This window comes from Lepidochelys kempii, chromosome 14 (genome assembly GCF_965140265.1).
Source record: "Lepidochelys kempii isolate rLepKem1 chromosome 14, rLepKem1.hap2, whole genome shotgun sequence".
NCBI classification, from domain to species: Eukaryota; Metazoa; Chordata; order Testudines; family Cheloniidae; genus Lepidochelys; species Lepidochelys kempii.
Genome location: NC_133269.1, coordinates 7,919,066 through 7,946,358, shown reverse-complemented (window position 1 = coordinate 7,946,358; position 27,293 = coordinate 7,919,066). Strand labels below are relative to the sequence as shown.

The 27,293-nt window shown below is 43.2% G+C and overlaps 1 protein-coding gene across 1 annotated transcript in view; it reads right to left on the bottom strand.

The window, feature by feature from the left end:
• The window catches only part of CACNG4 (calcium voltage-gated channel auxiliary subunit gamma 4), a 62,763-nt gene that overhangs the window by 15,024 nt on the left and 20,446 nt on the right, over positions 1–27,293 (bottom strand). Inside the window, exon 2 of the mRNA XM_073310738.1 lies at positions 3,243–3,326. Within this exon, the coding sequence (XP_073166839.1) occupies positions 3,243–3,326 (84 nt within the window). The remainder of the gene's footprint in view (positions 1–3,242; positions 3,327–27,293) is intronic.

Genomic DNA, 27,293 nt, shown 5'->3' with positions numbered 1-27,293 from the left:
GCTACAGCAACATTGCATAGAACTTACTGTTCAGATGTATATTTTCTTGATTTCCACAAACACCTGCAGAACCCGGATCTTCTTTTTTTTTTTTTTAATAATGCCCCTTTTCTTTCACCTACTTGACTTTTATTATCTTAACACAGTTTGGCTGGGATAACTTGTGAGTGGGAGAGCCACAAATCATAGGCGCCGACTCTGTGGGTGTTCCGGGGCTGGAGCACCCACGGGGAAAAATTAGTGGGTGCTCTGCACCCACCGGCAGCCAAGCTCCCCGTCCTGTCCCACCCCACCTCACCTCCTCCTCTGCCTCCTCCCCTGCGCATGCCACGTCCCTGCTCCTCCACCTACCTCTCAGCACTTGCCGCCACCAAACAGCTGTAGCAAGCTCCGGGAGGAGTGGGAACGTGGCGCGCTGAGGGGAAGAGGCAGGGCCGGGGCGGGGATTTGGGGAAGGAGTCGGAATAGGGGCAGGGAGGGGGTGGAGTCGGGGCGAGGACTTTGGGGAAGGGGTTGGAATGGGGATGGGAGGGGGCGGGGCACGGGTGGAGTCGGGGCAGGGCCAGGGACAGAGCGGGGTCGAGCACCCACCGGCGCTAGTAGAAGTTGGCGCCTATGCCACAAATCATATGAATGAGTGATGTGGTCATTCCATACAAGAGCCAACAACATCTCTGTTCTCTGCTCTGTGAATACATGCTTTGTTCATGGCACATATTTTAAGGAAAAGCTCATTTTGACAATGTTTAAAGTGTTACAGTTGATTTCACTGGTAGTACTGTCAAATCCTTTCACCTGTAAAGCCAGGTTACCGTAGCAAATCTCAGATCTCTTACGAGTATAATTTCTTTTCTCTACTTTTGCCTTATCCTAGCTACCACATGTGGCTGGAGGAATTAGGACATTTCTATTGCCGGGTTCCTTTTATTTAAAAAAAAAAAAAAGTATTGTCAATTGGAGAACTGCTTATCAGGATTTAATCTTAGCAGTTACACTTACCAGTTAGATAGTGGACGGAGTGCAAGTGTGAAGATCAAAGGCGCAAAATAAATTCAGTTTATTATTACAGAGCTCTTCCAGCACTCTAAAAAAAAAAACCCACCCCCACGGGGGAATAGCTCCCAGCGTTGGGAGCGTGGCTTCCAGCATTGGTGCACTCTCTACCCTGCCACTTTACAGCGCTGAAACTTGCGGTGCTCAGGGGAGTGTTATTTCACATTCCTGAGCGCTGTAAAGTGGCAGTGTAGACAAGGCCTTTGTCATGCAGTTCATGGACAAAGTGCTACAAATACATTGGGGCAAATTCTCTTTTCAGTTACACCAATGCAACTGCATTGGTTTGGTGTGTCCTCTATGGAATCAGCTGTTCCTTAGTGGTAGCTCCAGAAATCATATGCCTGTCAACTTCTTACCATGCTGTGCTGTGTTCAGTTGTCTGTTGTTTAAGTCTCTGTGCAGGCCTGTGGAGGAACTTTTTTAAAACCTATGCCTAGTGGGGTTACTTTTACCACAAAAGATTGAGTACAAGTCTTCTATGCACATGTGAGCAGTGATGGCATCTGTCATTTGTTTATTTAGTGGGACGTCTCAATGGTAAATAGGAAAATTGAAGTGTATATAAATCTCTTGATGGTACATGGGTTTTTAAATACACACACACACGTCTGATTTAAAGCCCACAGAAATCAATCAGTCAGTCTGTTGACTTCAGTGGGCTTTGGATTAATGTCCCATACTTCTAACAATGTGAAACCTTTTCGTTTGTCTTTTGCCTGTTTATAGTACACTGGTATCAGTGAAGCAGGCTGTACATCATTTAACTACCCTCTGAATCCTGAAAAATCCTGTGAACCTTCTGAGCTTAATGCGATCATTGTGCTGTGGCTTTTTGATGCCCTTCACCTGAACAATTCAACACATAAACGGGGCCTCCCTTCCTGCAGCCCTGTCTTAACTGCAAATTGATGAGGACTTAAAAGGTGAGCCCAATTTTTTTTAATGCCAAGAAATTGAGAAAAATATGTGGTGAATTATGTTGAACTTCTGGATAAGAGTTGGGGATGTGGCAAAGATGCCACAGATGGTCTGATCCTTATTCTAAATAATGGAAAAATATCTACTTCTGTTTATCTAGCTAGGCATCCATATGGCCCTTATTACTGTAAAGTCTTTGCAAGTGCCAGATCTCACAACCAAATGGCTTAAACTTTCCAAAGGTCTGAGTCGCAAATAACTTTACACAAATATAAGACCGGGGTACATTTTTCAAAAGTGCCTAAATGACTTAAGGCCCTAACTCCCATTTTCAAAAGGGACTTAGACCCAGAGCCTCAAAGGTATTGAAATATCAATGGGAATCAGTTGTCTAAATACCTTTTAAAAGTCTGGGCTTTAGGCAGGGGAGTGGTTCCTACCAAGCAACTTTCCATGGATTACTGCGGGCTCAGTGATGTCCAGATACTGAACTCCACGTGCTTTGAGATAACTGAGCAGGGAACTGCTCCCTTGGCACCCTGTGACCTATAACAAGCTGCCATGACCTTGCATTTGACCAGACAACTTTACTCTCTCAAAAGTATCTCGGGGGTGTGAAGGAGGAGGTGTGAGAGTGCAGTGACCTGACCATAAAGTATACTTTTCAAATGAGAATTTTTTCCACATGGATTAGCAGGGCTGAACCTGGAACTATTTACCCGCCTTTCTCTCCCTGTACACATAAACACGCATATCCCCGCCACCCCTCCGGAGTTTGAGATTTGGATGAAATGGGCCCCTGGTCCCAAATACCCCTGGCTTTGATATTGAAAAAATAGAGCTGGACTGATGTGACTTAGAGAACTCACAATCGTGCCCATTTTTGACTCATCTGTTATAGAGATTGGTCCAAGCTACACCATTGCAATTTGGGGTGTGTTTGGAGCCAAAGTCCCTGGTGTCCCACTCCCGAATGTCACTTTTATTAACATCAATGTGATGTGAGTATTGAGATTTCCCAGGGTTATGGTTTGGGCCATTATATGGTCTGGGACCACTTGCAGTATTTGGATTGGATCAAGGTTCAGATTTCAAACATCTCCAAAGTCTGGGGTTCTTTGGATCCAGACTGGCAGTGTGGCGCAATCTCTATGGATGAAGAAACCTTGGGTTCTCAGTTAAGGAAGGTTTGTATCTAGCTACCCCAACAAGCTCACCTGTCCCTACTGCTTATCCTTCTTAAGGAGGCATGTTATTTTGACACTTACGGAGAAGGTATTCCGAGCTGTCATGGTCATAGTCATTGTCCTCAGGGAAATGGTTGATTCGGAAGCAATGTCCTTTGTAGATTCCTAAACAAGAACAAATCAAACAAGACATTAAAACACACACACAGAAAAAGGACCTTTATAAATGGTCGTCTGCTAGTTCTGCTCCATTTTCCCCCCTCTTGTGAGGCATTTATTCTCCTGTAGCGTTTGGTCTTCAATTTCCTCACATCAGCAAGATAATCTAGACACCAGTCTCACAGTGAGCTTCATGTGGACCCAGGGATCCATCCACAAAGTGCAGGAGCAAGGCCCAAAAGTGCAGATCAGTCTTTGTGTTTCTATTATTCATTAACCGGTGCTCTCACACTAGGGAATAAAATTCATCCAAGGTGAGTTATCTACTGCACAGAGGGGTTTGGTGTTGTACAAACAAAGATTTGAAAATCATCATATACCATTTTAGCAGGAGCACAGCTGCATTTTCTAGGACGGGGTGGGCAAACTGCGGCCCACATCCGGCCCGTGGGACCATCCTGCCTGGCCCCTGAGCTCCCGGATGGGGAGGCTAGGCCCTGGCCCCTCCCCTGCTGTCCCCCCTACCCCGCAGTCATGCTGCCGTGTGGGCAGCTCTCTGGGTGGTGGGGCTGCGTGCTCCGGCGGGGCTGCGCGGCAGCATGTCTGGCTCCGGCCGGGCTGTGTGGCTGCCAGACATTGCTGCTCTGAGCGGCATGGTAAGGGGGTTGGGGCCGGGGGGTTGGATAAGGGGCAGAGGGTGCCGGTTGGCAATCAGGGAACAAAGTGCTGGAGGGGGTTGGATGGGTTGGGGATTTTGAGGGGAGCAGTCAGGGGGCGGGAAGTGGGAGGGGATGAATAGGGGGTGGGGGCCAGGCTGTTTGGGGAGGCACAGCCTTCCCTACCCGGCCCTCCATACAGTTTTGCAACCCCGATGTGGCCCTTGGGCCAAAAAGTTTGCCCACCCCTGTTCTAGGATATGGCTGTGGATTTACTTTACTCATAATAAGGATTTTCTAGAAAAGAATGACTCAGCCAGGGGATTTCTGCTGTGCTCTTTGGCTCTCAACTGCAGGTCTTGCTACTACACAGTTCGTTGAATTCATTCCCAGGATAAAGTGGCACGGCTACTTTATTTGTGATAACTGCTCGGGAATATTCTCTATAATTCATTTCAGTGGCTCTAAACAACAGCTAAGTAGCATATCCTGTGTGTGTAAATGACCCACCTGAATTGTCTGCAAGATGATTCACAGCAGTTCAGTTGTGAATTAATATCTGCTAAGCATATTTTGCAGTACTGCCCTTTGTTCGCTCTAGGCTGGTTTGCTGCTCTTTTATGGCTCTTAAATGAGGCAATCTGTCCAAAATATAGTTTTTAACCATCTCAAAAGCTTATTTTTACAGCAGTTCATTAAATGAAAGTGACTCTTTCTCAACACAACATACTCTCTGAGCATGTGAAATTGGGGTGGTTATTTCTTTGAGATGCTTGGCTGTGTCCAGATGCCAATTTCCCTATTCAGACATAATTTTTCCTCCCATTCATTTTTTTAAAAGCGATGTGTAGGAGAGGAATGTTTTGTTTTAAGTCAACATTTTCCAAACGTTGTGACTCCCGACACAGTTAATGAAGCATTGCCCCTTGTTGCAAACAGGAAATAACTCTAGTATCACAGAGAGTATGATGTGGTAAGTATTCATAAATGCTGGCTTTTTAATGGCAACAGCTGTATGGCGGACTATGTAATTCAGGAGATTCACAATGAGTTATGGAGCTGTTCACCGCTCAGTAAGGAAGTCAAACGCAGCCCAAATTGTTATAATCTGTCAGCTGTTTTTTTTGCTTATGTGCAGCCACCTGGTGATCTCAGTTTTGTTCCTGAAAGACCAGTGTCTCGATAACAAATCCTGATTTTTCAGATGATGCCATTTTTGGTAGTGTGAACAGAGAAGCCAAGAACTGGATGGATATCAAGACTTGGATTTCGATCTCATCCTTAGAGGGGCGTCCTTTCATGTAGGGGTTTAAACACATTGACAGGGTAAGATGGGGAAATATTGCACTGCTGCTACCCATGCTATTCCTGTCCCATGGATAGAGCCTTTCATTTTCCAGGGCCGTGCATCTGGAACATTTCAACACCAATAAATTCACATGAAAGAATACAAACAGGTAGGTACACATGATGAAGCTACACAAGTCAGACATTTCTAGAATACATCTAGATTTCAAATCCCCTTCCAACTTTCACGGGTGTTGGGATCTGGGGTTTCCCTTTGGCAACTTATAGAAGGAATAGGCAGCTGTGACATTTGAAACTGAATCAAAGTCTGGATTCCAAAACTTCTCTCCCAATAAGTTTGTTGCAGTTCAGATCAAGTATTTGGGTTCCGACTCTTGTCTAACATCTGGTATTTCATGGGTAGTAACAGCAACAGGCTAGATACATTTTGTAAGCTCAGTGGGAGCTTACAAAAATCTCTGCATGGCTCAACCTCACTGTCAAGAACTCCCGTGATATATTGGTTATCACCCAAATTGTTGTTGTTTTTTGGCCACATAAACTGCAGTAGGCTACAGTAACAAAGTTTGTGGCAGAACTGGCCCAAAAAATGCAACCAACATTTTTTCGTAGGACTAAACTTTGAAATCAGACTGGTGCAAAATTCAGAGCAGTTCACATGGAGGCTGTAGAAAAATGGTCAGCCAGGAAATTGTGGTGAGCATAACAGCATCTCTTTGCTTATTAGCACAGCTGCAGAGTCTTCTCTTTGCTTGAACCAATCAAAACAAAAATAAAGTAACTAAGGACTGTACCAAAACTGAGTTTGAACAAAACATGAAGCACTTCCCACAACAAGTGGTAATGGCCTACAGAAAGTACAAAAGCTGTGAAATGTAGAAGAAGACAGAGGATTCCAGTACAATGTCTAATATCTGTACCCTAGAGTACAGAGTGGGGACAGATGTGGGGACCTGCATGAAAGACCCCCTAAGCTTATTTTTACCAGCTTAGGTTAAAAACTTCTCCAAGGTACAAACTTTGCCTTGTCCTTGAACTGTATGCTGCCACCACCAAGCGTGTTAAACAAAGAACAGGGAAAGAGCCCATTTGGAGACGTCTTCCCCCAAAATATCCCCCAAAGCCCTACACCCCTTTTCCTGGGGAAGGCTTGATAAAAATCCTCACCAATTTTTACAGGTGAACACCTACCCAAACCCTTGGATCTTAAGAACAATGAAAAATCAATCAGGTTCTTAAAAGAAGAATTTTAATTAAAGAAAAGATAAAAGAATCACCTCTGTAAAATCAGGATGGTAAGTACCTTACAGAGTAATCAGATTAAAAACACAGAGAATCCCTCTAGGAAAAACCTTAAGTTACAAAAACAGGAATATACATTCCATTCAGCACAGCGTATTTTACCAGCCTTTCAACAAAAGGAAATCTAATGCATTTCTAGCTAGATTACTTACTAACTTAACAGAAGTTGCTGAGACTGCATTCCCGATCTGTTCCTGGCAAAAGCATCACACAGCCAGACCCTTTGTTGTCGTCCCCCCCAAGCTTTGAAAGTATCTTGTCTCCTCATTGGTCATTTTGGTCAGGTGCCAGTGAGGCTATCTTAGCTTCTTTTACAGGTGAAAGGGTTCTGCCTCTGTCCAAGAGGGATTTTATAGCACTGTATACAGAAAGGTGGTTACCATTCCCTTTATTTTTATGACAGTCATACAGTTATCCATCTCTTTCAACCTGAGTATTTGACTAGCTTAGCAATCATGGCACTGGTATTGTTCTGGGCTTTCTAGTTAAAGGCATGCCTGAGCAGTGATGTTCAGTTCCAGATCTGAACTTTCCAAAGGAAGGAAAAGCATACAGATTCAAGCTTCCAATTCAGGCCCATAAGAGAGACTAGACTGACCAGTTATCTTCTGACCTAGATCTGAACTTTCCCAAAATCCTGGATACCAGGGATAAAGACGGTGCTGCTTTGCTGCCATTGGAATTCGGGTTTCAAGGATTCTTTTCCTCCCTGTATTTTCTTGACCATGTGTTGCAGCACCCACAGCCTTATCTAGATTACCTTTAATCATCCTAGTCATTCACCATGCTCTGTTCTTGTCAGTAATAACATTCCCTAATGATTTATAAAAGCATTTCCAGCGCAATACTGGAAGGTGGAGTCCTTAAATATTTGAGCGTACTAGTCAAGGCTGTCCATGCTTTTGCTACCTCCCTTCCTCCCCCCCAATCCCGGAAACTATACGCCAGGGGATGGTTCCATGCTGTTAGTGTTTTGTTGTCATTTAACGTACACTTCCACCATGCAAGAGGCTGGCACCATTACAGCAGAGGGCATTTAGTGCAGGGTTTTTGTGTCAATAGCACTTTTGTGCCTTTCTGCTCCAAGCACGTGTTTAGAGAAGGAGGTGTTCATAGCAGCGGGAGGAGAGATGGTTCTGGCTGGTCCCCCATCCCTCTTCATTAACATTCTGTGCTTGCACAGCAAGGGTGCTGCTCCATTTGCAGGGTCCTCCTTCAGCCTCCCCATTTTCCCTTATTGATGAGATTACCAAGTTAAGCATCAATTTAGACACTTCAGACAAAAATCGTTATTGTCCTCTCCAAGGATGCCAGTTTTTTATCACACACTTTGAGCAAGCTACCCCCTGCAGTGCCAACCCAACACTATCCTACATCAACCAGGCTGTAGTATGTTGTGCCTCAAATCTCTACAAGTAATAGTGTAAAGTGAAGTATCAGGGGGTAGCCGTGTTAGTCTGTATCCACAAAAACAACAAGGAGTCCGGTGGCACCTTAAAGACTAACAGATTTATTTGAGCATCAGCTTTCATGGGTAAAAACCCCAGTTCTTCAGATGCATGGAGTGAAAATTACAGATGCAGACATAATATACTGGCACATGAAAAGAAGGGAGGTACCTCACAAGTGGAGAACCAGTGTTAACAGGGTCAATTCGATCAGGGTGGATGTAGTCCACTCCCAACAATAGATGAGGAGGTGTAAAGTGAGGGGAGTTTGGAGAGGGGACAGTTGAGTGGGGAAGAGCTAAGGCTGCAGTGCATGATGTGTAGCAGACCCTAACTGTGACACTAGCAAAGTGTGTGCCTGTGGATGGAGGAGAACAGGGCATGCGCTCTCAGGTGGTTTAGCTTTGCCTTTACTGGGGTTTGAGTCAGGTGTGATATGTGTGTAGCAATGCTAACTGCTTCACAACAATGTGTTTTGTGTAGTCACAGAACGAATGCAATGTGCTCCGGCTATGTTGCTTGCTCATTTGCTTAAATTAGCCCATATTCTATCCTACACCTGTACAAAGGGTAACAAAAACCAGAAAATGTGATGACATCAATGAGCCGATGCACAATTTGCTTTTACCAAAGCAGCCTTCATTTTCAACTTAAATATAATTTATTTTTAGGTAAATATTAAAAAACAGTGGCACATCCTAGCTATCACCCAATTGTCTGATTTCTTACAGGTATCACACCAGAAATGGATCTTGAGGCGGGATCTGAAGGTGGGTCGAGAGTTGGGTTTATTTCAGGGAGAGGCTGCACTCCAGGCACAAGGACCGTAATTTGCACGGGGATGGGCAATGGACGAAGGCTGCCCTGTTGTTCCCCTTGCTGTATCGGTTTTGAGGTTAAACCATGGACGGCAATTTCCAGGGCTGACCAACAGCCAAATTTTACAGCTAAAACCTGACTGTTTAATAGGCACATCTTCTGAAATCATCAGTCGAGAGGGTTGATTCGAGGGTAACATTGCAAACAACAGGAAAAGAAGGGTAGCAATTATAACTGAAAAGCTACAGGAGCGCAATGTCCATCTAACAAATACCACACATTTTTATTACTATTTTTTAAATAAAATACTTTTGCATTTCTAATTTGAGGAAAGGAAAAAATACATCCAGTAACAGAGAGACACCCAGGATAGCTAGACCATATCTGGGGAGAATGGCAATTGTTACATTTTTTTAAATTTTTTTTATTTCTTACATCGTTCTCATGCCTGGAAAGTTCTGAAATATTTTGCAGTGTGGCTTGCAAACTAAGGAGATTGTGTACATCAGAAATTGCTGACTCTCTCTGCAAAGTTTAGAATTGGTGAGCCTGGCTGTGCTCTGCATTCATTACTCTGGTTTTACACTGGCAAAACTATACCAACCTCAGTACAGTTTCACCAGCAGAAACCACAGTGCAGAATAAGATCCACAAAATTTACTTTTTTTCTCTTTCCCCTTTCTCTTCTGCTACCCCTTTTTGACTTGAATGATTTGCCATTATTCAGGGTCCTGTGGTTTCTTCTCGTTAGGAATAGAAATTGATGGTGGAGCCAAGTATTTCTTTGATGCAATCCTGTATGTTTACAAAGCATATACAAAGTCCTGTTTCCCTGAATGCAGCAGGAATTAAACAGTAGGAAACAATTTCTATGCCACCTTTCCAGACAGCACCTAGCTCAAATTCACTCTCTTAGCATTTTCTCAGGGTCATGCTACCATTACTTCTGTGACTGTGTCTGATGCTTCCTTGCTGCTTCTCTGAGTCTGTTTCTTTAGTCTTTTCTCCTGCTTCTCTCACAGACATATACGGCTCCATCAAATAAAACCCCGTGAAATCCCTCTTCCCATGCAGTTTGGATACCTGAGTGGCCTCACACACGTGCCTATATTTTGGGTAAAGATTCCCATTATTTCAGCTGGTTCCATAAAGGAGTTTAATGGCTTCTTAAATTAAGGGTGGTAGTTACATCCCTCGGTTTCAGCTAGGTTTTACCCAAGCCATACTCAAACTATCAAATGGCCAGTTCAGAAGGGACTTGATGCTCCTAAGACATTCTGGTTCAGAATCTGTTACATGTTCCTTATGTTCACGTCTGGGGTTTTGCTATTTCCAGCTGCCCACTCTGCTTATAAAGAAATAGAATTTTCTTGACTTGTCACTTTCTACATTAATTTGTCCATAGGTCGATTGTTTATCTCCTGCTGTTCTCAAAGAATTTCATGGGCTTTTATTTAAGTGCCTCAAACAAGTATAGATTTTGTGAGCCTTTGCCAAAAGATGTTTAATGCTGTCATTATAAAGGAAATCATGCCCACAGATGCAGGTGGTGTGCAGAACATGCCAGGTGTGAATTGGCCATCTCACACTGGCTTCATTGTCAGGGAGGGGGAAGCTAGTGGAGAAAGAAACCTTGGGAGGTAAAATACACATTTATTGGGTCTTTCGGCTTTGAAAGCTGCTTGGTAGTTGAACAATCTTTGTGATGCTCAAAGACCCAAAGTCCAGCTTCCTTCTGAAAGTCACTGACAGTGGCTGAGGCAGATGCTGCATGACACCCTTGTGAGTCCTGACAGTTTGGCCACATCCTGGTTTGCATTTGCTTCATCTTAAAGGTCAGTTTTATGAATTGCACTGTTGATGCACAGAGCCTTAAGTCACATCTTTTGTAATAGCGGCCACAATTGAGGAACCCACTCAAGCGCTGAATTGGGGCAATGTTCTGTAGTGGAAGTGGGTGGGGGGAAAAGGGGGAACAATGGTATCACAGGTATTGCAAGATCCAGGAGTTGTTTCCTTACGTAATAGAACCTCACACTTGGACTTGGACGTTGGATTAATTCTAATCCATTCCTGTTTCCCAAAAATCTAACATGGGGCCAGATTCTTCTATAAGGACTCTGCTACTCGTGTTGAATAGTCTCTTGCTGCTCATTGGAATGAATAACTTATGGGGTCAGGTACCTCTCAGATTGTCAGCACAATGTGGCCCATCACGATTTAGGGGCTCACTGATGCTCTCTCCTTGATGCTCTGTCCAGCAAACAGCATGTGCCCTAACTTGTAATGAAAAGATCTTTAGAAAAAAAGATGGTATTGCAACTTCTAAGTATATTTTTCTATGAATGAAGAGTAAGGCGGTGGCTCTCTGCTGCTCTCATCACAACCTGAACTTTTGACATCATGACAAGGATAACTTTAACCTCACACTGGCTGTTAGAAAAGCACCGTGTCAGAGATCATAAGCTAGAGGACTTTTGTTCTCTTCACTGGGGTGACTCGATCAGTTTTTCTCATAAGCTACCCTTGTGTCTATTTAATATTTCATCACATCTGAGAGAAGGAAAATTCATTGTCTCTGTCCAGCATCTCCTTGTCCTAAAATTCTCATGTACTCACCCTACCCTCTCTTCACAAGTACAGTGCTAACTAATCCTTTACATCTAGCCTTCTGCACTCTGACTGTAATCATCAAGCCCTCTGCTGACTCCAGGCAGATTTTGCGCCTTCTTTCAAAGGGTTTTAAGTCAGTTCTGGCTCCTCTTCCTCTCTACAGTCATTGAAGTCTCCTCAGAGCCTGGATAACCTCTACCTCTGACGGTTTCATCTCCTGTCTCTGTCTCTCTTTCCATAACTCTGAGAATTCATCTAATTTTTTAATAGTAAGGAATTACCTGCTTAATTAGAGTCTATAGGCCATATTCTGCTCTCACTGACCCTGGAGCAGATCTGAGTTTACCCCGAGGTAACCTGAGATCAGAATCTGGCTCTGTGCATTCTCCGTTCTCTTATTGTGCTTCTCCGAAAAGGAAATCCTTGTTTTAAAATGTCAGCATTAATGCACTGAATTTGCCTCCACTGTTTTCCTCAGCAGTTGTCAGCTCTAACAAACTCTTTGGGCTCTTCTTTTCAACCATCTCCTGTTGTCTGGTGGGACAAATAAATCGCCTTTTCCGGTCTCTGATTTTCTTATCTTCTGCAGTGATAAGACCCCCCCGCCCGATGGATCCTTTCTAATGCTCAGTGCAATGTCTCCCTCTCACTGATACAAGCTGAATAACTACTAGTGGCCGCTGAGTCCTGCTCCTGCTTTCTTTTTATTCTTTTTTTTTAAATATAGCCCTTTTAACACCTGGCCATGACTCTGGCCATACTGGCCTCCTTGCAGCTGGATGAAATATGCTGCAGGGTGGTTTTGCTCCACATCCAAGCTGCAGCTGTGATCTTCTTTAGACCTACACAGCTTCAAATTAGCCGATGCTGGCAGAGGAGGATTACGGTCTGTTTTTAAACAGGGTTATGTTCTTAGCTGCCTCCATTTCCTACAAGTCTGGCAACGGCATGTTCAATTCTAGGAACACTTCTCAGGTTATCCAGTCACTCCACATGCTCAGTACAACCACCTTGATCCCCCCAATTAACCTTAGCTCTGTTTAGTAATTCTCTTCTCTCCCTAGAGTGCTGAGTACCTGGAACACAGCTGGGGGCCACCTTCCAAACACCCCCTTGTGGCCAGAGGCCCCTCTACAGCACTTTTGCCTCTTTCCTCCTCTTCATGGTCCTTTAAGAACTCAGTTCAAAGGTCGTTCAAACCATCCCCTCTTAGGGTTCAATTTATTGAGTTCCCAGATGCATACTGACCCTCTAGGTCCCAGCCCCAGTTCAGTGACTCTCTCCTGATAATCCAAAAATAGAACATCGACTCTCAGTCTTCATCCCAGTTTCAGCTGGATACAGACCCACCCAAACAGCTGGGCACAGTCTTGAGGGGCTGTCTGTCTTTCTGCTTCCCAGCTCCTCCTGCCGGGAGTTTGTCGTTTTCCACAGTCTTTCCAGCTGGGCCTTTGCAGTCTCTCACCGGCTTGCACAAGGTATTTTCCAGGCTTCGCTCCTGAAGAGTTTTCCTCACTCTCTCCTGCTTCTTGAGCCCCCCTCACTGATTCTGGCACTGCAGGAGACTCCTGGCTCCCAACAATGTCTATGGACCTAGCTACAGGTTTCTGGACTTCTTCACGTCGCTGCAACTTCCGGCTCCTTTTGTACTGGAATCACCTGATTCCTCTCAGGTGGGGCTCAAGCTGTAATCAGGGTTGGCTTAGCCCTAAGCCCTCCAACCCATGAGGCAGCTCATCGTGTCATAGTACCAGAGTCCTTATTTATCATGCATTGTCTATGGGGGAAGGACATGCGTTTTGCTCACCATTCTTAAGAGCTTCTGCTTTCACTAACCTCATCCACTGTACGACATTGTCTAGTCTTATTTCCCTTTGCAGTTTCCCCTTTGGTATCCTTCCATAAGCTCTATCCTCTTTCTTTGCTTGGAACCTAAATAGTTAAAGTGTTCTCCTCCACCCCCCTCACCCCCCGCTAATGGCACTAACTAGGCATTGCTATGATACTTATATTAATAGTTTTCCATAATAGTCTTAGCATGCAGCGTGGCTGGAGCACCACATTTCTGAAGTGACCTATTTGGTGTCTTGAGTGTGTGACTTTTGCAGCCATAAATAGCAAGAGGCTCAGTAGTAGTTTGGGAAGCTGGAACTTCTTGTCCCCTGCCACACCCTTTTCTCTTCAAATGCTCTTTAATTTCACAAGGTTGGAATCTATCATCATCGCTGATCTCCAGCAAACGTTATTGAATATTCACGTCATCCTACGCAAAGTTCTCCAGCCATCTCGGAGAACTACTGCCTTACTCCAGGCACTGATGTCTCCTGGGATATGGTGCAGATGTTGCTCTCTGCATTGAATATTAATATTTTTTCTCATCAGGCAAATGTCAAATTTCATACTAACTGGGGCCACATGGTAGCTCTAGAAATAATAGCTTGCAGGCACCAATGAGGACAGCATCTTCAATCAAATATCCCGCATCATCCTGACTTCATTCATACTGGAATAAACCCAGAATACCTCCAATGCCTCCAAATATCCCGCATCATCCTGACTTCATTCATGCTGGAATAAACCCAGAATACGTCCAAGGACATCAGTGCTACTCTCTGTTTATATTAGGGTTGAATGGATTGTATCCACCTAGACGTCAAATACATTTTCATCCAGAACAAAAGCCAATTCTTTCTCATTTCTCTTTCCTGGCCTCTGCATATGACAACATACACCAGGAAGTCTCTTTCAGGGCAGAGGATAGGCTGCTGCTAGTCTGTCAATCATTAGAGGGGCCTGAAATGTCAGTTTTGTCTGTTACAACTTTGAGATCAGATAGTCATCCTGTTTGATGTAGCATTCATAATCGCAGAGTGACAACCCATATTTATTTTCACATTGTCAAACAGTGCTTTTCCCCACTGCTAGCATTACTAGGATTGAGTTTCCCTTAAGGGCGAGTTAGTTTGGTTTAATCCATCTAGTTTCCTATAGTCTAGATTCTTATCAATTCTTCCTCATTAACATGGTGATCAACCAAGACTTGAGGGGACTCTCTTTTGTGAGCACAGCACAATTCTAAAGTCTACATCCTGGTCCGTCAATTCCTCAGGAGAAAAGATAAAGGAATGGACATTTACGTCCTTCCAAATTCCCTCGTTAATTTATACTTTGACATTAATGTGAGCATATACAAGGCATGAGTGCTGCTTTCTGAAGTGAAGTAAATATACTCAGCATACTGTTAAGGCCAGATTCCCTTGATCTTCTGTTGTCTCACTTTTCCATACACGTTCTTAAGATGCTGCCAACTCCCCACTAGCTCTTCCTTCTTGTAGAGCCTCTTGGAACTACAAAATCTCTGTACTTAGAGCTGCTGAATTTCCTTCATCCACCTTGGTAGGAGAGTTGTGATTTGTAACTTGAACAAGCTAGCTTTGTAAATGGTAAGAACCAACACACTGTGGCAATCTTTGAGGATGATTAGATCAGCTTCTCAAGTGTGTATCTGGCATATAACAGACCAAACAAAAAAACAAGAGTCCAGATCTAAATGTCGTGGCTTAGACCCATCTCCAATTCTTCCTGGGCACCTAGACTTTCTTCACTGTTCATGTGGCTTGTTACATTACATCACCAACCTAACTTTTTCTTGAAGGGAGGCTGTTATGCAAGGAAATGTTCACTTCCAGTGAGCCAGCAGGATTTGGACTGGGAGCAGTCAACACCCTTTGACCCCTTCACAGTCCAGCATCCTAGGTTGCTTTCTGACTTTCATACTCACCTAGCACTTTTTCCATAAAAGCCTACAAAGGCTGGTGGGATACATTTCCACAGTACATGTTGGTGACATGCGTTAATGGTATGGTTACTGGAAAGTAGAAAGAGTAGCTCACATTAATGCTACCACTTGTGAGATCTCATGATGAATCAGAAATGTACATGTCATCATAGTACTTATTTCCTAGCATAGACCTGATTATTCAGTCTGCTACAATAGCAAAGAACATCTTTACCTTGACAGATAGTACAGAAATTATGGCAAAGGAAAGCATTGCCTTGACACTTTAAAGGGAAATTGTTCTAAATTACCCTCTATTGTTTGACTCCTTTTCTTTTGTTAAACACATCCTTCTTGGATCCAATCCGCTCAGTTCCCAGGGCAGAGGCCACTGTACATCAAAGCTTTTCTTCATGACATCTGAAGGGATAGCATCAGAATTCCTGTGGCACTGGGCTAAAAGCACAGGGCATGACACTTCTATCACTTGCCTTGGTGTAAAGCAGGAATAACTCAACTGAAATCTATGGAATTACAACAGTGTAAATCTTGAGTAGGCAAGAGAGGAATCAGTCCTGTTTGTAAAGTGAGGTGGTTTCCAGGAGTAAGAACTATTTGTATGAGTAAGCTCCAGTGCTTACGTTGTGCACAGGTAAGAATCAGAACACAATACAAATGTATACAATAGAAAATAGTTGATTTCAGGAACTCCTGTAATTGCACGGGAACGATTGTAATGACTGGCTGGTGACATCACAGCTCAGAGCCATAAAGACAACAATCCCCAATATAAGGTTACAAGCCTTTTTATTGATACCATAAAAACTTTCGAAGGAAAAGTGTTACATTTGGGAAGGTGTGATGCACAAGCGCATTAATCAACTGATTAGGAATGCATGGGGTATTTTGACTCTGCTGCCATCATGTAAAATTTCCGTATGTCTCTTCAATCTGTGGTTATCCATCACCAAACTTTGTCTCTTTGATGACACTTTTTTTAAAAAATTGGATATTAAAGAAGTAATAAGGAAACATCACTCCATAAATCTTTTTAATTGTAGGGAATGCCTACAATATATCTGGCTCTACAATATAGCAACCTTGATCTGGGTCCTTATTCATTTCAGAGCAAATATGTTTTCCTCATCTCTATGCCAAATTATTGAGAGTTATACATAGAAGCAATCTCCAGAGATTGATGACGCACAATCAGTGATGCAGGACCGAAGCAAGACAAATGACTACAAGGGATCCAAAGGTTAGGAGAAGGAGATGCGACCAGCTGCTTCAGGTCCAGACCTTGATGATGGCTGCATTTCAGAGAACCTGAGCCAAAGGTTTCAAGCCCACCACAGAGCTGCATTAGCACAAAGGGTAGGCCACCGAGACAGACCATGCAATCCCCCTGAGGAAACTGTATTATACAGTTGGACACCCAAAGATGATGCCTAACCTTTGAAACATAGTTGGGATGCAGTTAGAAAGACCAGGATCTAGAGTGAAAAATAAAGGGATCAAAAATGCTCCTGAAAATTAAATGCAACCTGGGAAGAAAATATAAAGAAAGCAGGTCTGAAGGATATGCAAAGTCATGACCCTATTGCAGGGGTTCTCAAACTTCATTGCACTGTGACCCCCTTCTGACAACAAAAATTACTACATGACCCCAGGAGGGGGGACTGAAGCCGGAGCCCACCCAAGCCCCACAACCCCAGGTGTGTGTGTGTGTGGGGGGCAAAACCAAAGCCTGAGCCCCACCGCCCCAGGCGGGGGAGCAAAGCCTAAAGCCAAACCTGAGCCCCGCTGTGATGGGTAGCTCCCCACTCCAGGGGATATATTGGAGTCCTGATATATTGGAGTCCCACTGAGCCCACCCGTTCCACCAGCTTGGGCTCCCTAACCCTATCCTGCTGTGCCAGGCCCTCAAGCCCTCTCCAGCACACACATTCTGCAGCTGGGTGTGTCCCTACCTATGTGTAAAATAGACACTGAGATCAGCTCTGTGTGGGATGACTCAGCTCAGGGATTGCTCAGCACTCAAGTGCACACCTCCTTTGGGATACAAACCCAAAATTATATTGTCTTGTGCTGCATAGAGATCTACACAGCGCAAGCTCATGAAATCCACCCCCTCCCTCAGTGTGGAGGAAGATATGCACATCTTTCCCCCCCCCGCACCATTATGAGTTACACTAACTGGTTTTAGAATGAACAAAAAACAAGTTTATTAACTACAAAAGGTAGATTTTAAGTGATTATAAGGGATAGCAAACAGATCAAAGCAGATTACTGAGCAAATAAAATAAAACACACAAACTAAGCTTATTTACACTAAATTAATTGGTTAATAGTAGCAAATTCTCACCCTAAATCTTGTTTTGTGCAGGTTGCAGAGTTTCTTGAAGGTAAACTGTACTGCTTGTTGCTTATATCTCTAGGTAATCCTTTCCCAGGCTAAACCTTTCTTGCCACACACCCCTCCCCCTGCAGCTTAGTTCCTTTGTTTCTTCAGGTGTTCTCAGCAGTCTTCCTTCTTGGGTCGAGAGGCAGTGGAGAAGAACCTAGATTAACTCACTCCCCAGCCTTAAATAGGATTTGCATATGGCAGGAAACCTTTGTTTCCCAGTTTGACCCCCAACCCTTCCTAGTGGAAAAATACCAGCAGTCCAAGATGGTGTTCAGTACTAGGTGACAGGCTCACATGACCCTGCACTGTCAAAGCAGCATCCCAGGAAAGGTCTCAGGAAGGAGGGAGATTAGTATCTTCAAAGTCCTATTGTTCTCCCTAATGGCGCATTCCAGTATGATTGCATACTGTCTGGTGGGCGTTCCCCAGGTGAAAACACAGTTGTAATTGTTACATGGTCAACATTCCTAACTTCAGATACAGAAATAAAATTTTTATTAAGAGGATGTTAAAAAAAGTGAACGGTACAGAGTTTAAGCATAGAAATTTCTGGTTATCAGGGAATAATGTACAGATTATCAAGGGGTGTGAAGTTTGGTTTAAAATCGGGTGCGGTAAGGAATACATAATCTGGAATATCTCTGATTGGGTGATACATGCATATGTAACCCATACACCTCTTGGGCATGGTGTTCTGTCCCATATGGTGGCACCGAGACCACTTAGAGAGAGATATAAAATGAGTCCGCTGTACAGCCTTAGCTAACAGCCAGTTGGCTCTTAGCTCATGCTGTAGAAGCTCATGCACTAAATTCTAGAGGTCCCTGGTTCGATACTGGGGTCTATCAGTGTTACACATACAAATTGGATAATTACATTCAGTAAATCATAACCTCTCCAATGATACCTCTCATTCCCCATCTTGCATAAAACATATCTTAGTTATGCCATATTCATATCAGAGGCATATCTCTATGAAGAATATGGGGGTGTAGCATCACCCTTGGGCTTCAGCTTCAGCCCTTGGTGGTGGGGCTCAGGCTCCGGCATCATCCCCAGGCCCCAGCAAGTCTAACACCAGCCCTGGCGACCCCATTAAAATGGGGTCTCGACCCACTTTGGAGTCCCAACCCACAGTTTGAGAACGGCTGCCCTATTGCATCACGGGGTTATTGTTGATTTAATGATAGTTAATTATTATTAGTAGTATATACAGGGCTTGAAATAACTGGTACAAGCCAGCTCCATAACAAAGTCAGATGTCTCCTCTCCATATTACTTGTCTAAGTGGAGGTGGCGGGGTAGAGATGGGGTACCACCTGTTGGCACTCAGAGATGGACTGAAAACAAGGGCCCAGCTACCTACCATGGTGCTGATTGCCATAGAGATCTATAAAAAGAAAAGGAGTACTTGTGGCACCTTAGAGACTAACCAATTTATTTGAGCATGAGCTTTCGTGAGCTACAGCTCACTTCATCGGATGCATACCGTGGAAACTGCAGCAGACTTTATATACACACAGAGAATATGAAACAATACCTCCTCCCACCCCACTGTCCTGCTGGTAATAGCTTATCTAAAGTGATCATCAAGTTGGGCCATTTCCAGCACAAATCCAGGTTTTCTGGGGTGGGAGGAGGTATTGTTTCATATTCTCTGTGTGTATATAAAGTCTGCTGCAGTTTCCACGGTATGCATCCGATGAAGTGAGCTGTAGCTCACGAAAGCTCATGCTCAAATAAATTGGTTAGTCTCTAAGGTGCCACAAGTCCTCCTTTTCTTTTTGCGAATACAGACTAACACGGCTGTTACTCTGAAACCTGTCATAGAGATCTATGAGCAGCAAGAAAGGGAGGCAGCAGGGAGTGGCTGTGGGCAAAATTGCCAGAGGGGCCGGGGGAGGGGCGCTTCTTGCGAAGCTGTGGAGAAAATGCAGGAGAATGGAGCTGCAAAGATACAGCTTGGGAGGAGGAATGGGCAAGTAAAGGAGAAGGAGGAAGGGGAGGAAGAAACTAAAGAGAGGTGTGATTAAGGAGGAAGAGATAAGACCTCAGGGGGAGAAAGGAAGGAGGAGGTGGCTGTGGGGAGGAAGGGAGCTGTGGAAGAAAGTAGGAGGGAGGAAGCTAAGGAGAGCTCAGAAAAATGAGGAGATGTTTGGGAGGATGGGCTGCAGGAGAGGAGAGAGATTGACAGTTTGGCAGGGCTTTGGGAGATGGAGGATCAGATGGCTACCCTAGGTCTTTTTATGGGAAGTGGTCTTTGTTTTCCTTGAGTCTGAATCCCTTTTCAGCTATGTGTGTGTGCATACACGTCTCCACTGTTCCTTAACAATCACTGTTTGGCATAGATATGCTGATATAGTGACACGAATCAAAAAGGGTATACGTGTATGTATACAGTGGCTGGCTAATGATAATTAAAAGCTTACAACTGAAACATTTAATCCCCAATTGACTAAAAATTTTAAAACTAACAAGTGAAACAGCAATAATCAAAATGTAGACAAATCACAAACAAGATCAGTTTTAATGAACAGGAACAGAGGAGAACTCATCTGAGTCCTGGAACTGAAATTTTCTATTGTCTAAGGAAAGCTAGACATAAAAATGAGAGACAGCACAAGGCAGTGTTTGCTCTTTTAGCTTTAATTATTCATTAGATGTGTTTTCCTTTCTGCTGAGATTCAGAACAACACACTTTGGCAGGCTGCTCTTCAGTTTACAGAAGCTGTAACTTCTCTGTTACACCAGCTAATAAACACAACTGAATATAACTGTCTGGTTATATTTGCAGAAGTAGCCCTAGGAAAAGTGGTTAATGAATCGGAAATGATTTAATCAATGTTATTCACTCCCAAGAATGCAAAGCATGGAATGCAAATCTGCATTGCACTAAAGCACAGGTGCATAAATATTTTATTGATAAGAGGTCTGAGTTCACGTTCTCACATCTGTTTTTAGTTCAGAATCACTTCTGCTCTGAAATGCCTCAATCTCACAGAGGAAGGAATGATGGTGGTGGTAGTGGCTTGATAGAGTTCTTACAACACAATACCCACCTATTGAAGTGAAGAAACAGACTGACAGAGCCCGAAGAGTACCCAGAAGTTACCTACTACAGGACAGGCCCAACAAAGAAAATAACAGAAAGCCACTAGCCATCACCTTTAGCCCCCAACTAAAACCTCTCCATCGCATCATCAAGGATCTACAACCTATCTTGAAGGACGACCCATCACTCTCACAGATCTTGGGAGACAGGCCAATCCTTGCTTACAGACAGCCCCCCAACCTGAAGCAAATACTCACCAGCAACCACACACCACACAACAGAACCACTAATCCAGGAACCTATCCTTGCAACAAAGCCCGTTGCCAACTGTGTCCACATATCTATTCAGGGGGACACCATCATAGGGTCTAATCACATAAGCCACACTATCAGAGGCTCGTTCACCTGCACATCTACCAATATGATATATGCCATCATGTGCCAGCAATGCCCCTCTGCCATGTACATTGGCCAAACTGGACAGTCTCTACATAAAAGAATAAATGGACACAAATCAGACGTCAAGAATTATAACATTCAAAAACCAGTCAGAGAACACGTCAATCTCTTTCGTCACTCGATTACAGACCTAAAAGTGGCAATTCTTCAACAAAAAGACTTCAAAAACAGACTCCAATGAGAGACTGCTGAATTGGAATTAATTTGCAATCTGGATACAATTAACTTAGGCTTGAATAGAGACTGGGAGTGGATGGGTCATTACACAAAGTAAAACTATTTCCCCATGTTTATTCCCTGCCTTCCCCCCCAACCCACCCCACTGTTCCTCAGACGTTCTTGTCAACTGCTGGAAATGGCCCACCTTGATTATCACTACAAAAGGTTCCCCCATCCCCCCTCCCTGCTCTCCTGCTAGTAATAGGTCACCTTACCTGATCACTCTCATTACAATGTGTATGGTAACACCCATTGTTTCATGTTCTCTGTGTATATAAATCTCCCCACTGCATTTTCCACTGAATGCATCTGATGAAGTGAGCTGTAGCTCACGAAAGCTTATGCTCTAATAAATTTGTTAGTCTCTAAGGTGCCACAAGTACTCCTTTTCTTTTTGCGGATACAGACTAACACGGCTGCTACTCTGAAACTTCCAAGGTGGACTCTGTATTCCAAAATAAAAGTGACCTTCTAATAGCATAGTTTATACCAATATAGCTATAGAAGTGTAATCATACTGCTATAGTTTTGCTGGTCAATTTCCCTGTGTAGCCAAGGTCTAAGTCACTTAAGTGCTTTTCAAAATCCCACCCCGGGTGAGTTTTCCTCCAGGATGCAGGGGCATTGCTGACACAGCTGTAACTTACAACTCCCTAAGCCAAGTTGTCTGCGTTTGTCCCCATATCTCTCTAATACATCCAATTATATAGTAATTCGTAGTTTCTTCTCTAAAGTCATGACTGTTTTAGTATTGCCAACTCCAAGCATTCAGATATCAAGAGCCAGATCCCCTCAAATTTTGTGAGATTGTCTTAAAAATGAGCTATTAAAAACAGCATAATGAGTGGTCTTTTTATTTGTCTTCTGGTTTTTGAGCTCTGGGGGTCACTTTTTAAGCTTTAACCAGAGAGTATGAAGGCTAGAAACTTTTTTTTTTTTAAAATTGAGATCACATGATTTAAGGAGCTGTAAACTGGCCCCTGCAGACCTGGGGATAGGGTCGGAAATATTGCAGACAATTCTTCTTTTGCTCTGAAAAATGTAATAAACATGTTCCCACAGAGTGACTGAGGAGCCTGTATATAATGTAATGGGCTAGACAGTAACTTGAGGCACAGTCCTGAATGAGACGTGGTGTCTAAGGTGCTCCATTCCAGGAGAAGACTCTAGAGGCATTGTGACTCAGACACACCTTTGAATCACAATTCTTCCCTTGCTCCCAGGGGATAGTAATGGCCTACACCAGGAGCAAATTATGGCCTTCCTTGCTCTGGCTCAGCTATACTTGGCCAGTGAGTGGGATGTGTGGATTCGTAGCTCAGACCATTCCATGCCCACCTGCTCCAGGGGAGGGGAGTAAGTGTGCATACATGCCTGCTTACATCTACATACCCAGACCTAAGGTCTGGGTAGTTGGAGCAGGAGTGTAAGACGAGCCCTTATTTGCTTGCATGGGCATGCAGGCCAAGTCACAGTCTAGTCTTATGTAAATATGTTCTGAGTCTGACTCATATTGCTATTTCTGAGTCAGTCCATAAAGACTAGAAATATTGCATGGGTGTTAAAATTTTGCTTGAAGTTAGATTTGAAAGCCTCAAAATATATAAGGTTTGCTGTGTTTAATATCAAACTTGGATTTGATAAGTTCATTTACATCTGTTAATGCAAAATCAGGCCCTGATCCTGTGAACCCTTTATTCACACAAATAGTTCCACTTCTATAGTTGATGGAAATACTTGCATAAGTGTTTGCAGGATCTGGCCCTTAAATTGGACTAGAGTAAATCTTGCACCAGATATTGAAATGCATAGAATTTCTTAAACCAAGGCTAAACCAGAAAACATCCTTCCTTTAGAGATTTTTGAAAGCTATTCCTAGATGTAGAATTAATTTATTTGCCAACATGAACTGTGGCTTTGGAAATCTAAAAGTCCGTCTGACTAGCATGCTTAAGTAGGATACATTGTGAGCAAATGTGTTAAAGGAAATGCTTTGTCAGCTGTATTGTCTTGTTTGTGTAAATTGTGTTCTATTTTTAGAGGAGTCAAAATAATTTTTTTTTAAATCTCATATTTTATATTTTGTGAAACAAGGGACAGGAGTGATGGGAACTTCTGAAATGATAAAGATATGAATTTATTTCACAGCCACCACTTGGGTTTTAAATTAGTTTTATTTTTCTTTTATTTCATGTTCCTGACAAGTCAGGGTTAGCTGTTATCTGTTTATATCTGTGTATATAAGGAAATCTTGAGAGGCAAACTCTGCTCTCAGTTATGCTGGGTGTAATTCAAAGTAACTCCATGGACTTCAAAGCAGTTACTCTGGATTTACACCAGGGTAACAGATCCGAATATAGCCCTGACTCTCTCAACTTACTATGGGCTTGTGAATTATGCCTATTTGAGAACACAATTGGGCCACTTTAACTCATAAGTTGTTGCATTTGAAAAGTTTGTTTTAGAGCGCAATGTTTACATATGGTGAAACCCAGGGATCAGAGGAACTGCGTCCTGAAACCATTTGTATTGTGCTTATACCAAAGTACCTGACCAGTACATCTATTCATGGGATTCATGTTCAGTAGGACTAAGGGTTTGACACAGTAGTCTGATCTTGTTCCCATTGACCCTGTTTCCAATGACAATTTTGCCACTGACTTCCAAGAAAGTGCGATGAACCAATGAGTCGGGAGCCGAAGTGTGAATTACAGTACATATATACTGAAGAAATGGTGTTATACCCACAAAAGCTTGTGCCCAAATAAATCTGTTAGTCTTTAAGGTGCCACCAGATTCCTTGTTGTTTTTGTGGATACAGACCAACATGGCTACCCCCTGATACGTGAGTACATATATAGTCTCTGATCCTGCAAATGCACAAGTCAGTAACTTTATGCAAATAAGTGATCCACTGAGGAGGATCTACAGCAAACTCGGGAGTTTGCAGATTATAGGGTCAGGTCAACAAGTGTGGATCCAAAATGACTCTACTGAAATCTGAATTAAATGGAGGTAATTGAGATGAGAATGTGGCCCAGAGCCAATAATGTAAGAATAGGATACTGATATTCCAAAGCACAATGAAGCGAAGGTTGAAAAGACATTCTTAATCATGCATTTCCATGCTTTTGTGGGCTCAGTTCAATGCTTTAATATCAAATGGATGTCTGGTTTCCTGGACATTTGTGTAATATTTAAAGCAAGGAAAAGAAAATGAATAAAAGGCAAAGTGTACAAGAGCTGATCATGACAAACCCATCGTGTTCTCCTTATGACACATGACAGACCTAGGTCTTCATAAATCTGGTCACTGGGAGTCAATCTGAACCATTTCTGTGGCGATGGATCACAAACATGAAAGATGCAGATCAACAGTTTCTAGGGGATGGCAGCATCTCAGTGGATCAACAATTGTGGCTTTTTCCATGTTGATGGGTGGGACTGATACCTTCGATTTTGTGCTAAAATTCATTATACAATCTTAGTTAAAAACAGGCCCTACCTGAATGGGAGCAAAACAGTATTAACTACAAACATGTTTGTTGCTAATATAGTTCTAGTATGGTTTCTCTTTTCGTTGGAGGCAATTTTCAAGCCTTTGGCATTTACTAACCATGAAAATCGGAGATTCACCTGGACCAAACTCCCAGGTCTGCTACCTCCCTGCACTTTGGTGAAGTTAGGACCTGGATCCAAATATCAAAGATGGACCATTGCTCCATAATGGGTTGAACCAATTCCAAGGTGCTCAGACTAAGGATTTTGGGCCGTAGGAATTGGAATCTAAATGTCTAAATTGAGGCTGCTCTGTTCTGGAAATAGGCATTTATAACGGAAAGGCCATTGGTCCTTGAGTCTGTTTATACTGCCATATTATATAATAGGGAAATAGAAGTCCTAGTACATCAGTATTGTACAGTAAATTTACCTTGGGTGCAGCTCCAGTTACTTCCAATTTACTGGGTTGAATTTGCCAGGGGGCATTTAAGTGACTGGCGTTAGAGGTGCAGAAGAAAACCTGAGCTTTGTTCACTGCATCCAGCTCTTCAAATGCAAACTAGCTAGTCAATGTCTGCATGCAGCCACACAGGAGAGTAGCAACAAGGAGCTGCTCCAAACGTCCCTATGAGAGACTGAAAATGTTTGTTTCCAAACGTTATTTTTGAAAATAGTTTCGAGTAAACAAGGCTCCATTTAAACTGCTAAATGGAGCATCTGCTGAACTAAACGAACTGATGACAGCACGTGAAAAGAAACATACATCAAGTGTACACTTCAGATACGTATTGAGTGCCTGTCTCCAAAAGAGAGCAAATTAACAACATTTCCTGCTCACAAGCATTGAATAAAAATCACTTTCACGATATAAGAAAAGCCCCAATAAAAGCAAAACGAGTAAAGCTAAGCTGTACCTTTCCCTCCCCCTATCTTTTCTCATGGGGGAGAATGCTTCTCTTTGGTTCAGTTGACAATTTTTCACTCTGTGCTTTCTTTTGCTGTGAGAAATGTTAGTGATGCCAAGCCCAGATGGCTTTTGTCTGGCGCAAACAATGTCTACTGAGTAGTATATTTAAAAAAAATAGCAGCTAACTAAAGCTATTAGTTCTACAGAGGAACCGGTAGAAAGGGCAGTTGAAAGTACTTTTAGAAAAATGGATCCTTTGGTGCATTCCCAGGGCAAAATGTGTGCCTTTCCAAAGTACCTTTTGAACCAAAGAGACAGAAAAAGCCATTCCTAATAAGGATGCTATGGGAGTATTTAGGGAGGAAGATAAACTCCATCCTAGGGAGGGAACCAGCCTGAATTTCTCCTTCTTTTGAACACACTGAACTCGACTCACCTCAGTAGCATATTTCAGTAAGTGCTTCGCTTATTGCCCTACTTCTCCCATACACAAAACACTCATCAACTTCAGTGGGGATTTTGCTTGCATAAGGAGTTACAGAATCAGGCCCTAAAGATGTTAGCAGGGAGGTGGCAGGCAAAAGCATAGAGGAAAGGGTTGGATTCAACCTATTAGGACAAGGACAACCTCCTCACCAACAGGCCTTCACTTTACAGTACCGTACAGAAGGGGGGAGTTTTGCTGTTGAGTTCAGTGGGAGCACACCTGGACCTTTACAAAATGATCTGCCCATGCTGGACCTTCCTGAAGACCCTTCTTGTCAATGGGAATAACACCCTTACCAAACTTGCCAGTTCTTTATAGTACTCTGGACTATGGAGACTGTTTCTTCTTTACTATCTTTCGTGTTTCGTAAGGGAAATTAGATACAGCTCCAGCCTCTGGGCTAGTCAGTCTCCAATAGTCAACCCATAAGCTCTTTGTTGTATAGTGGAAGTCAGAATCAAAGCACATCCTGGGCAGCCATCTCAGAAACCACAGCATCAGAAACACAGATACATCCCAATATGATTACAAATGAGCCAAAATGCTGTCCTTACTCAAGCAATGCTCCCATTGAACAAGCTTGAGCCAGCATCTTTACTCATTTCAGACTTAGGCAAACTCCTGAATCAATGCTGGAGTAAAGACTGAGCAAACAGCAAAGCCTCCAGGCTTTGTCCCTGTGTGATTAGTGTAAACTGTAGTCTGCATCTAAAATAATAAGTGAGGAATGGGCAGAGAAGATGAAATGCAACATCCCGTATAAGACACACAGTTCCTGATGTGATTTCAAACAGAAAACTTCAGAAGTCAGACCTCTTGCTATTGATTACACATTACTTTTGTGACGTCACCTCTTTGGTCAGCTTGTATTTCAGCATTTTTCCCCCCTGATAATGTGAACCACAATTATCTAAATGAACAGCTTCAGTTCTAACACCCCGGTGAACTGACATAGCATATCAACAGAACGGGGCCTTTAATCCCTTTGGCCTGAAAAGAAGCACAGTACACAGTATT